At 40.0% G+C, this 12,598-nt stretch overlaps 1 protein-coding gene across 9 annotated transcripts in view; it reads left to right on the forward strand.

The window, feature by feature from the left end:
- The window catches only part of LDAH (lipid droplet associated hydrolase), an 88,616-nt gene that overhangs the window by 22,239 nt on the left and 53,779 nt on the right, over positions 1-12,598 (forward strand). For all 9 annotated transcript variants that reach the window (XR_002181790.2, XM_070799091.1, XM_070799089.1 and 6 more), the window contains exon 4: positions 7,645-7,814. Coding sequence is in view for 8 of the 9 variants with exons in the window: in XM_070799091.1 (XP_070655192.1) it covers positions 7,645-7,814 (170 nt within the window). In the remaining variant the exon portion in view is untranslated. The remainder of the gene's footprint in view (positions 1-7,644; positions 7,815-12,598) is intronic.

Here is a 12,598-nt window from a genome sequence, read left to right on the forward strand (position 1 = left end):
TCTAACAAACTCCTAAGTACTATCTGTCCTGGTACCACATTTTCAGAAGTCCTGCCATAGATCTTCACCAGTAAAGATGTCTTGGTGGGGAAAACCAGTAGAAAGTATCTGTTGTTATGTTTGAATTTCCTTAGCTTATGCTGCTTGTGTGCTCTTGGAGTTAATGACAGTAATTAGAGCCTGGGTCCTTTGCTACTAATGAGAACAGTGCCATCTAGAGGCATTAGCCCAAAGGGCCACCACAGGGCCAAAGGAAACTGGTTTCTAGAGGAGGGTGAAAGGGCAGTTCATCCATCCTCAAGGATTTCTCAACAGCCTACTAGGTTATTGTGTGTGGTGCTACAGATGTATACGAAGAAATGAGAATGCCGCCTTTTAGTGAATTTCCACCCATGTTGTGAGTACCCCAAAAGTTCTATAAAGGGCAGATGGGGGTCTGAGCTTCACCAGTGGCCCCCCACCCCACCCCCCCACCCCGCATTCAACCAGAGCAGTTGTGCTTTCATCCGTTTTACGTACTGGAGGCTGTATTTGTAAACGCACGCTACAGTCGATTGATTTGGACAGATATATTATTCATCATCCAAGATTATTGTTCTAAAGTACAGGTTTTCTGACATGCAAAATATGGTGTGAAAAATACATAACTACTGAGAGAAAAGACATAAGCTCTAACCACACATCAAATGTTGAAAGTATGTTTTGCTTCATATTAGCACATGTTAAAATTATGAACAGTTGGAAATAATATTCTAGTTGCGCCACATTATCACAGTCATAAATTGAGTATAATTGGGAGAACAGATGTTCACCAATGTCAGAAGGAGGTGATTCAAGGGGGAAAAAAAGTGTGAAAAGAAAATTTGAGGAATTAGGAGTATAAACTCTTTCTGGCTTTGATTTAGTATGGAGTCAACTTACTTGATGGCAGATTCATTATCAACTATTTTAAGTCATTTGTTCAAAACGTGTAACATAAAAGCTAGAAATCATGGGTTAGTTTCACCTGATAAAACATGAACTAAAAAAATTACACAGTCTTTCAACGAATGATGAATTTGGGCGATGTTTATCCAGAGAATCATTAAACCACTCCCATTCTAGCACCCAAAACTGAAAGAAACAGAAAAACCAGTAGGCCTTTTCTTGCCAGAACTGATTGGCAGAGGAACATGGAGGTTAGAGGGAACGACTACAAGGCAGGGACAGTCAGTCAAGTCTCAGGGCTCACAAGAAATAAACAAGTGAGTCAGTGGTAGAAAGAGGCAGAAAACCAAAGGGTAGAGCAAGAAGAAATGTTGAGAATCAAGCAAATTGTTAGATTCTCATGGAAGACAGAAGAAAGCAGCAGACAGGAGCAGGGAGCCCAGCATTGTAGCTGAGGTCCTGTAACACAGATGGCGCCTTTGTCCTTCCCTTTGAGGTCCCTGGGTCTCTTCTCACTGCTTATACAGTGGAGTCCAGACTCCTGGGTGATGTTCAGGGTTCTACTTGATCTAGTCTCAACCTTCCTTTCTAGCCTTATACGTTCTACCTTTCCCATAACCACAAACAGACATAGAACTCATCGTGGTGTCCAAAATTATACTCACACTTTTATGCCTTTGTGTTATACTATCATGAATTTAGAGTGAATTTCATTTCTCTTTTTAGTTATGTATAGATAATGCTAAGCAACACATGATATTGTTTTGTGTGTTTTTTACAGCATGACCTAAAGAGCAAGCTGTACATTCATCTTGCTTAAAGTATTCTTTAAAATATGAAGTGCTGTTTTTAGCCCTTAATCTCCATGTGTAAACTGTTTAATTTAATTAAAGTTATCCTTAAGGTATAGATTTGGAGTAATGATGGGCGCAGGATAGGAGACTTCACTGGTTGAGAAAATTCTGGTGTAAGATTTAGAGAGTTTCTGTCTGCAGGCTCAGTCCTAGCAGAAGGCTCATGTAGCACTAATCTTTGGGCTTGTTAATTCTGTGGTCATTGGTGACTTGTAAATACTGTTTGTGTGACAATATATAGTAAAACATATGCGTTTAGATTCAGTGCATATCAAGATAAATATGTATGTGGATGTGTTATTAAAATATGTATTGTTAAATTTAGACCATTGTGATAGTGTTCAAATGTGTAGTTAAAATTAGTTATAGTAGTGTGAATATAATAAATGTATTTTCCAGGTATCTCTCTTGGTTTACGTGGAGAAAGGCATAGTACTTTTTATGTACTGTGAAAACATGGCAACATTTCTTTTCACTTTTTATAAATTCAAGAGGGTGTTACTTTCCTATTGTGATCCAATAAAACTCTATTTTCTTAAGGAAATGCTTGAGCTATACTTACTTCAGTATTTTGTAATGGTATTTTCATCTATTTCTGTTTCCTCTTATTAGACTATGAGCTCCTTGAAGACAAGGGAATGTATTGTATTTACATCTGTGTTTTCAGTATTTCATGGGCCAGTTAGTCACTGTTTTCTGTCAGAATAGTCAATTTAGTTCACATGAAATGAAAGAAAATAATAGTTACCAGTGTACCTGAAGATATACAATGTCAATTTTGATCCAAAATTGACAGAATTTTAGTAACTGGATCAATCAGTTTGAACAAATAGATGAAAAGTAAAGGTGAAGTATTGATATTACTTAATTTCTCAAAGAACAGATTTTACATACCTTTTGAAATAAACTCTATAATCAGTAAATGAGCTATGAAGTGGATTTCATTGAGATGGGTCTAAGAAAGAGGCTCAGGTTCTAAAAGGGAGTTGTCAATATCCTATTCAGGGCCATATATTGATAAAGAATTAGTAAATTGGATATAGTTCAGTTCACTTGCTCAGTCGTATCCAGCTGTTTGTGACCCCATGGACTGCAGCACGCCAGGCCTCTCTGTCCATCACCAACTCCCAGAGTTTACTCAAATTCATGTCCATTGAGTTGGTGATGCCATCCAACCATCTCATCCTCAGTCGTCCCCTTCTCCTCCCGCCTTCAATCTTTCCCAGCATCAGGGTCGTTTCCAATGAGTCATTCTTCACATCAGGTGGCCAAAGTATTGGAGTTTCAGCTTCAGCATCAGTCCTTCCAATGAATATTCAGGACTGATTTCCTTTAAGATGGACTGGTTGGATCTCCTTGCAGTCCACGGGACTTTCAAGAGTCTTCTCCAACACCACAGTTCAAAAGCATCAATTCATCGGTGCTCAGCTTTCTTTATAGTCCAACTCTCACATCCATACGTGACTACTGGAAAAACCATAGATTTGACTAGACAGACCTTTGTTGGCAAAGTAATGTCTCTGCTTTTCTTTCTTTTTTTTTTTTTGTCTCTGCTCTTCAATATGCTGTCTAGGTTGGTCATCACTTTTCTTCCAAGGAATAAGCATCTTTTAATTTCATGGCTGCAGTCACCACCTGCAGTGATTTTGGAGCCCCCCAAAATAGTCTGTCATTGTTTCCATTGTTTCCCCATCTATTTGCCATGAAGTGATGGGACCAGATGCCATGTTTTCTGAATGTTGAGTTTTAAGCCAACTTTTTCACTCTCCTCATTCACTTTCATCAAGAGGCTCTTTAGTTCTTCACTTTCCTCCATAAGGGTGGTATCATCTGCATATCTGAGGTTGTTGATATTTCTCCTGGCAATCTTGATTCCAGCTTGTGCTTCATCCAGTCCAGTGTTTCTCATGATGTACTCTGCTTATTAATTAAATAAGCAGGGTGACAATATACAGCCTTGACATACTCCTTTTCCTATTTGGACCCAGTCTGTTATTCCATGTCCAGTTCAAACTGTTGCTTCCTAACCTGCCTTCAGATTTCTCAGGCGGTAGGTCAGGTGGTCTGGTATTCCCATCTCTTTCAGAATTTTCCACAGTTTATTGTGATCCACACAGTCAAAGGCTTTGGCATAGTCAATAAAGCAGAAAGAGATGCTTTTCTGGAACTCTGTTGCTTTTTCAATGACCCAGCGGATGTTGGCAATTTGATCTCTGGTTCCTCTGCCTTTTCTAAACCCAGCTTGAACATCTGGAAGTTCATGGTTCACATACTGTTGAAGCCTTCCTTAGAGTATTTTGAGCATTAGTTTGCTAGCGTGTGAGATGAGTACAGTTGTGCAGTAGTTTGAGCATTCTCTGGCATTGCCTTTCTTTGGGATTGGAATGAAAACTGACCTTTTCCAGTTCTGTGGCCGCTGCTGAGTTTTGCAAATTTGCTGGCATATTGAGTGCAGCACATTCACAGCATCATCTTTTAGGATTTGAAATAGCTCCACTGGAATTCCATCACTTCCACTAGCTTTGTTCATAATGATGCTTCCTAAGGCCCACTTGACTTCACATTCCAGGATGTCTGGCTGTAGGTGAGTGATCCCATCCATTAATTCAGGCAATCTTCAGTTTAGAAACAGTTTGTTCCAAATATACTTAGTTGACTGTAACTTGGAGGACATTTTCCATATAATAAGAATGCTATAAATCATTTCCATGTTATCCTGATTTTTGATACAATTGGAATGTGATTTTTTTTGCAGTGTTTTATGGAGAGTAAGCTAATGATTCCTGGAATTTTTTCAGAGTATATTAGTAATAGAGAAAGTATACAGTCAAGTATATAGATACTCTTTTAGCTTTTAGTTTTTGCTAGTAAAGTAATATCCAGAGGGCACATTGAAATTTTTTATTATTGATTGTTTATTTATACAAAGTACTTTCCCCATTAATCTCATTACTTCAGAAAACACTAAATGGTGTGTTTATCTTGCCAATCTACTGAGCAATTCCCAGAGTTAAAGACAGACTTACCTCTGATCATTACTGAAATATTCATTTCAGTAATGATTTGAATTATAATCATCCTTAAATACAGAGAAGGCAATGGCAACCCACTCCAGTACTCTTGCCTGGAAGATCCCATGGACAGAGGAGCCTGGTAGGCTGCAGTCCATGGGGTCGCTAAGAGTTGGACACGACTGAGTGACTTCACTTTCACTTTTCACTTTCCTGCATTGGAGAAGGAAATGACAACCCACTCCAGTGTTCTTGCCTGGAGAATCCCAGGGATGGGGGAGCCTGGTGGGCTGCCGTCTATGGGGTCGCCTAGAGTCGGACACGACTGATGCGACTTAGCAGCAGCAGCGGCATCCTTAAATATGTTATAGAGCCTTATTTCTAGGATCAATGAAGTTTTTAAATGTATATTATATTTAGCTCATTTTCTTTCTCTTTGCTCTAACCATGTAAATGTTTTTGGTGTCTATTTGAGGGAGGCCTTAAATGACAGGAATTGGAATGATAGCAATTGTAAGTTTCATTTCTGAAATAGTTTATGCCAGACCCTTCCTCTGTACTTTAAAGTGTTATGCAAGCAACATTCCTCAGAGGCTAAAACTGCTATCTTCTGTTTATATGTAAAGAGACTTCAGCCAGAGGTTGAAGGATTTGCATGAGTCACTTAGTGAGGGGCTTAGCTGGAATTTAGAACCAGATTTATCTTGTCTCTGGTGCTCCTGATCTTTGTTCTATACTATACTGTCCCAATGAAAGGACAACTTCAACATTTTCAAAAGTTGTCTATTTTGAAAAATAAAGAACTTGGATCGCACATATTATAGGTATTTGTTTTGGGGTATCAGAACAATGTGATCACTCCTGGGTAGATTGATCAGAGAAAATTTATGAGCATAGTGAGTGTAAAGAACTCAAATAGAATATTAACTAAATCAAAATTTGGATTTGGAGACATCAGAGGCCCTATGAAAATCGAATTCTGTCTCTTCCCAATTCTGTTTTATGTTGAACTTCCTTGTTAAATGGAGAATGAATTCTAGACTGACCTGGAAAGAAGGATCAGAGCAGAACTCGGGTCACCGGGGAAATCGCCTATTTCCATAGTACCGCTGAAATAGGGAACTAAGCCTCACTGATCCAGCAAAAGGCTTTTCAGTAACTGTATGCCAGGCATTGTAGAAAAAGATAAGCAAGACATGAATAGTACAGCAGTAGTAAGTTAGGAATCATGAGGTGAGACAGACATGGGATGTTGCGGAAACTGAAAGAAGGAGGGCTACTTTACTCCTCATGGACTGAACCATAAAAAGGCTTCTCAGAGGATGTAACACTGGTTGAGAGTTTGAGGGATAAAAAAGAGTTAACTAGATTAAGCGGGCGCTGAGCACTGAAGGAAGAAAAACCAGCATGTACAGATGAAACTGAAGAGCAGTTCTTCAAAATGAGTTTTAGATACTTATAGTTTGCATCAGTACCTTATAGGAGTCATGAAGGCAAGAACTTTAGTATTCCAATGATTCAAATTTTAGAAAGCTATTGACTACCTTGTGAAATTTTGAAATAGTCTACACCCTGTCATTGAGGTTAAAACCCTGATACATGTTCATTCAGTTCAGTTCAGTTCAGTTCAGTCACTCAGTCGTGCCCAACTATTTGTGACCCCATGGACTGCAGCACGCCAGGCCTCCCTGTCCATCACCAACTCCCGGAGTTTACCCAAATTCATGTCCATTGAGTCGCTGATGCCATCCAACCATTTCATCCTCTGTCGTCCCCTTCTCCTCCTGCCCTCAATTACATGTTCATAGGGAAAACCTATTGAAGTTTTGTCTGTTCATAGAGTATCAGAGCTAGCAGCATGCTCTGAGGTTGTCTAGTCAGTTCATATTTTCATTCAACAATGATATTTACTGGGTGCTATTCACAGAGGACACAGAAATGAAAGATGGACCTTGCCTTCAAGGAGCTCATCGTCTAAAGGAGGAAATGAAAAGACAGTTATACAAGTATAATAAAATGCTAAATAAGAAGGGGATACGAGTTAAACACAAAGGAAGGCTCATTCACTTTTCCTAAAAATTAGCTAGATAAAATTTTGATTAGATCTTTAAGAATAGAAGACCCCTCTTCCTTGTGAAAGGAAGAAAGAATGTTTTGGGTCAGGACTGTGCTGGTTAAAAGGAACAGTTTGAAACATTTCTACTTAAATGTTTCAGTCTTGATTTCTCTAAACAAACAAAGATTATCAAAGCAGTGTCATAGATTTTCTTGGCTGTCTACTAGTCATATAACTGAACCTAACCAGTGGTTTTCAATGTGTGGTCCTGGGACCAGCAGTATCAGCATTTTCTGGAAATTTAGAAATGCAAAATTTCCAGCTCCAGCCCAGACCCACTGAATCAGAGTCTGGTGATGGGGCCTAGCAATTCGTGTTTTAACAAGTCTTCCAGAGGATCCTGACGCATGCTAAAATTTGAAAACCATTGGCCTAAACTACAACAGTTCAGGGAATAATTGAGAGTCATGGGCTTCAAGGACAGAGACCTGCTTTTGAATCTCACTGATCCCATTTCATAGCTGTGTAACTGCCAATCTATTTCCTAACATCTGAGCTTTGGTATTTTCTTCTATAAAATGAAGATAAGAATATTCCTTTCCAGGGTTGTTGTGAAGATTGATAGATACAATTTAAGTAAAACACCAACATTGTGGCTTGCACATGGTAGGCTTTCAATAAATGATAGCTACTACTATTGGTATTGTTTTTTCTTTTTTTTTCATTAAGATATTTTCCCTGGTGAAATGATTGCTTTCATTTACTGAATGAAGAGTACTTACATATTTCCTTTTAGATCCAAATGCTGAAGAAATTAAGGACATCTATGGAGTCTGTGGTCAAGTAGAACACAAATTAGCTTTCCTGAGAACTCAAGTGCCAAAGGAAATGAAGCTTGTGGTCATTGGCCATTCCATAGGCTCCTATTTTTCCCTTGAGATTCTGAAGCACGCACCTGAGCTCCCAGTAAGTATGCCTCCAAAGGTGACTGTCGGTACTTATTGTGCGCTTGCACAAGTCCTCTCAAATGTCCTTTGCACTTTTGTCTCTTCTTTAATTGATAAGTAGAACACAGAGAGGGATCCTTGGTGGCTACCTTTACCCTATCTCTGTAGTACTGTGGGCCTGTGTTGAATGTATGTTCATACCTTTCCCACCGTGTTTCAAAAATAATGCTGAACGAGGTAGGAATTTTCTGACTAAATGCCTGTGTTTTAAAAAATTAAAGCGTAGTAAATTCATAAAACTAAGATCATGGCATCTGGTCCCATGACTTTGTGGCAAGTAAAAGGGGGAAAAGTGGAAACAGTGACAGATTTTATTTCCTTGAGCTCCAGAATCACTGAAGATGGTGACTGCGGCCATGAAATTAAAAGACACTTGCTCCTTGGAAGGTAAACTGTGACAAACCTAGACAGCATATTAAAAGGCAGAGACATAACTTTGCTGACAAAGGTTCATATAGTCAAAGCTGTGGTTTTTTCCAGTAGTCATGTACAAATGTGAGTTGGATCATAAAGAATGCCGAAGGATTGATGGTTTCGAATCGTGGTGCTGGAGAGACTTGAGAGTCTCATGGACTGCAGGGAGATCAAATCAGTCAATCCTAAAGGAAATCAACCTGAATATTCATTGAAAAGACAGAAGCTGAAGCTCAAATACTTTGGCCACCTGATGCAAAGAGCTGACTCATTGGAAAAGACCCTGATGTTGGGAAAGACTGAGGGCAGGAGGAAAAGGGGGTGAGGATGAGATGACTTGGATGAGGATGAGATGGTTGAGATGGGATCACTGACTCAGTGGACATGAGTTTGAGCAAACTCCAGGAAACAGTGAAGGACAGGGAAGCCTGGTGTGCTGCAGTCCATGGGGTTGCAAAGAGTCGGACATAACTGAACAGCTGAACAACAGATAGTTAATTTATAATATTTTAGTTGAGCAAATGTCTGTTAAACTAGGGTGACCTGGAGTTTTTAAGTTACATATAACCTGCTGTTGTTCATAAAGGATTATTTAAAGGCAGTCACCAACTAAGACTGAGGCAAGAATCTTGTCTAGGAAGAGAATTGTATAAGTATTCATTTTTGCTCTTGTTTGGTCACTAAGTCGTGTTCGACTCTTTGCGACCCCATGGACTGCAACACACCAGGCTTCCCTGTCTTTTACTATCTCCTGGAGTTTGCTCAGATTCGTGTCCAGTAAATTCTCATATCTCCTCTCAAAAGGAGGAAGATTTATCATCATCCTTGTTGACAGGAAAACAGCTATGCTTAAGGAACACTAGATCGTTATTTAGTCCTAAGTCTGCATCCTTATCTGCTTTGTAGCTTGGCAGCCTTTTTGAGATACTCATTCATAAATACTTACTGCGTGCCACTATGCACCAGATAATAAGTGAGACACTGGAGACATAAAGACCTGTTTAAAGTGCCAGGAAAGCTAGCGAACTATAAAACACTTCGAAACAAAACAAAACCTCATACCTTTACTGACATATACCATTGAAATGATGCATTAAATGCGATTCACAACATAAATTATTTCCTCATTCAACAAACTTACATATTCAGCACTTGCCATGTAACAGGCCTCATGCTGCATTTTGATGACATCCCAGTGAATAAAATAGTCTGTGAGGCCAAGAGAGCCTGAAGCCTAATGGAAAACACAGACTAACCCATAGGTGTGGTACCTACTGTCTTATGTGAATAGAGAGTGTGTGGGAGCATGAAGGAGTGCTATTTAACCTGGTAATCTGAAGGCAAGACAGGAATGATTCTTTCCTGGGACCTCCCTAGCCTGGGAGATTTTCACTCCATGTGATAAAACATCCTCAGTGGTGTCTCAGTTCAGTTCAGTTCAGTCACTCGGTGGTGTCCGACTCTTTGCAACCCCATGAACGGCAGCACGCCAGGCCTCCCTGTCCATCACTAACTGCCGGAGTCCACCCAAACCCATGTCCATTGAGTCGGAGATGCCATCCAACCATCTCATCCTCTGTCATCCCCTTCTCCTCCTGCTTTCAATCTTCCCAGCAGCAGGGTCTTTTCAAATGAGTCAGCTCTTTGCATCAGGTGGCCAAAGGATTAGAGTTTCAGCTTCAACATTAGTCCTTCCAATGAACACCCAGGACTGATCTCCTTTAGTCTCAGCGCTCACTAGAAATTTGCTCCTTTTCCCACCGGCTTAACACACTTAACTTCTTACTTATGATTGCCATTGGGAAAATTACAACTGTAACCGCCTGGGGTATGGTGTTTCATACCAAATGGGGGCTGTTAATTTCTCACATTGGGTATAAGAAAGTATGTATTTCATCTTAAGTGTGAATTCAATCAATTCTAGATCACATTCCATTTACTGTATTGCTTCTACTCTATTTTCCCCCCCTAGATAAGGCATTTCAATCAGAAAGCAGGCTTCCCCCCCCCCTTTTTTTTTTTAGCATTAAGCATGGCTTCTCATCTCTGTTATGCCTCTGAAGCTCCTCTGGTACCATTTTATGAGGCTACTGTTTTCATAATATCCAGTCCGAGCCCTTAGCAGTTCTCTTTGCACGGTTGCTACAACTCCTTGCTCTGGAAACAAGACACCTAGGTTCAGACAGTTGCTGTCGTACTTTGCTTGTGTGACCTTGCGCAAGTTACTGAGTCTCCCTGTACCTTTGTTTCCTCATCTGTAAAAGGGGGATAGTAATGTGTTCTTCAAAGGACTTTTGTGAGAAATTATATAAAGAATGGTGGCTCAGATGGTAAAAGTGTCTGCCTACAATGCAGGAGACCCAGGTTAGATCCCTGGGCTGGGAAGATCCCCTGGAGAAGGAAATGGCAACCCATTCCAGTACTCTTGCCTGGAAAATCCCATGGACGGAGGAGCCTAGTAGGCTACAGTCCATGAAGTAGCAAAGAGTCAGACACGACTGAGCAACTTCACTTTCACTTTCTTTCATATAAAGAATGATACCTAGAACTTAAAAGTTTTATGTAAGTATTAGCTATAATTATCATAGTGGAGATAACTGGAAGCACTGGCTCAGTCATTAGATTAACTACTGTGTTAGTAATCTCAGCTCAGAACTTAACAGTATAAAGCACTACACATTTATTCTCTCCCAGTTTCTGTGGATCTGGTCATAACTTGGCTGGGTCCTCTGGTTCAGGGTCTCTCACGAGACTGTAATCAAAGTGTCTTCCAGGGCTGTGGTCTCATGTGAAGAACTGAATTGAGGAGAATCTGCCTCAGTTTACTCCTTCAAGTTTGTTGGACTGAGAGCCTCGGTTCACCACTGGCAGTTGGGTAGAGGCCACCCTCAGTTCATTAGAATGTGGGCCTCTCTAACTTGCCCCATCAGAGCAAGTCTGGGAGAAGAGCCAGAGAAAGAGTCTGCTGGCAAGATGGAAGTCACAGACCATAACTTTAATTACAGAAATGATACCTCACTACTTTTACAGTATTCTCTTTGTTAGAAACAGATTACTAAATCCAGCCCAAACTCAAGGGGAGTGGAGTATACTAAAGCATGAATATTAAAAGGCGAGGGTCACTGGGGGCCAAGTCAGAGGCTGCCCACCCCACCACTATCCCAGTTAGTATTTCACTTGTGTGATGTACTGTCAAGCATGTGGATATGTAGGCATATATATAAATTAAAATACTGAATACATTTCCTGGTGTAGGAAGTAACTTGGTCTTGTCAAATAAAATGTAGCAAACTGATATGAAGTGTAATTTTTGGTTATTAGTTGTTCCAAGTGTTTCAAAAGCTTTAAAACCATTTTTGAAAGTGTGCTTGCATGTTTGAAATAATAATAGCATTATTATTTGTGATGGTTAGTTTTACATGTCAGCCTTATTGGTCTAAGGGGTACTCAGATAGTTAGTAAAACATTTCTGAGTATGTCTGTGAGGACCAGAGAAAATCAGCATTTGAACTGGACTGAGTAAAAAAGATCTGCCCTGACCATGGTGGGCAGGCATCATCCAGTCTGTTGAGGGCACAAATAGAGCAAAAACTCCAGGAAGGGCAGATTCTTTCTTTTTCTCTCCTAGAGTTGAGACAGCCATCTTTTCCTGCCCTGTGACCTTGTAGTTCCAGATCTCAAGCCTTCGGCTTCACCTATTCCCCTGGTTCTCAGGTTTTTGAACTCGGACTGAACTATAAACTCACTTTCCTGGTTTCCAGCTTGCAGGTAGCATGTGGTGTGGGACCTCTTAGCCTCTCTCAGTGTGTGAGCCAATCCCTATAATAAATGTTTGGAGTCTGTTTCTCTGGGGAACCCTGGCAAATACACCATTCTGTAAACATAGGAAAGAAAAGATCCATTTCTGAGTCCTTCGATTTGTTAACTTAGAGATCTTTCCTTTCAGTTTTTGTTCGTTTGCTCCACATCCATTCTGCATGTACTGTTTAATTTTTCCTGTGCATATTTGAAGATAGTTGTTGAGCACATTTGTTTTGAATTTCTCTCTCTTTTTTGGCTTGTGTTCACATATCTGTTGGGAAAGAACTAGTCCCATGCATTTTACAGTTAATGTAGCTTCTTGCAGCTTCCTCACCTCTATCACTTTCTCATTAAGGATCTGCTTTCAAGTGTTCCTGCCCTTGCAGGAATAGTGGTGAAAAGAGAAAAGGCAGATGAAACATGAGCTTAACCTAGTCTAATTGTGGAGACATAACTCATGCTGTGATTATAGAGTTTCCAGAGAAACACAAAAGGCTGTGTTTTCTTATAAAGGATGTACTGTAGAAA

The sequence above is a fragment of the Bos indicus genome, chromosome 11 (genome assembly GCF_029378745.1).
Source record: "Bos indicus isolate NIAB-ARS_2022 breed Sahiwal x Tharparkar chromosome 11, NIAB-ARS_B.indTharparkar_mat_pri_1.0, whole genome shotgun sequence".
NCBI classification, from domain to species: Eukaryota; Metazoa; Chordata; class Mammalia; order Artiodactyla; family Bovidae; genus Bos; species Bos indicus.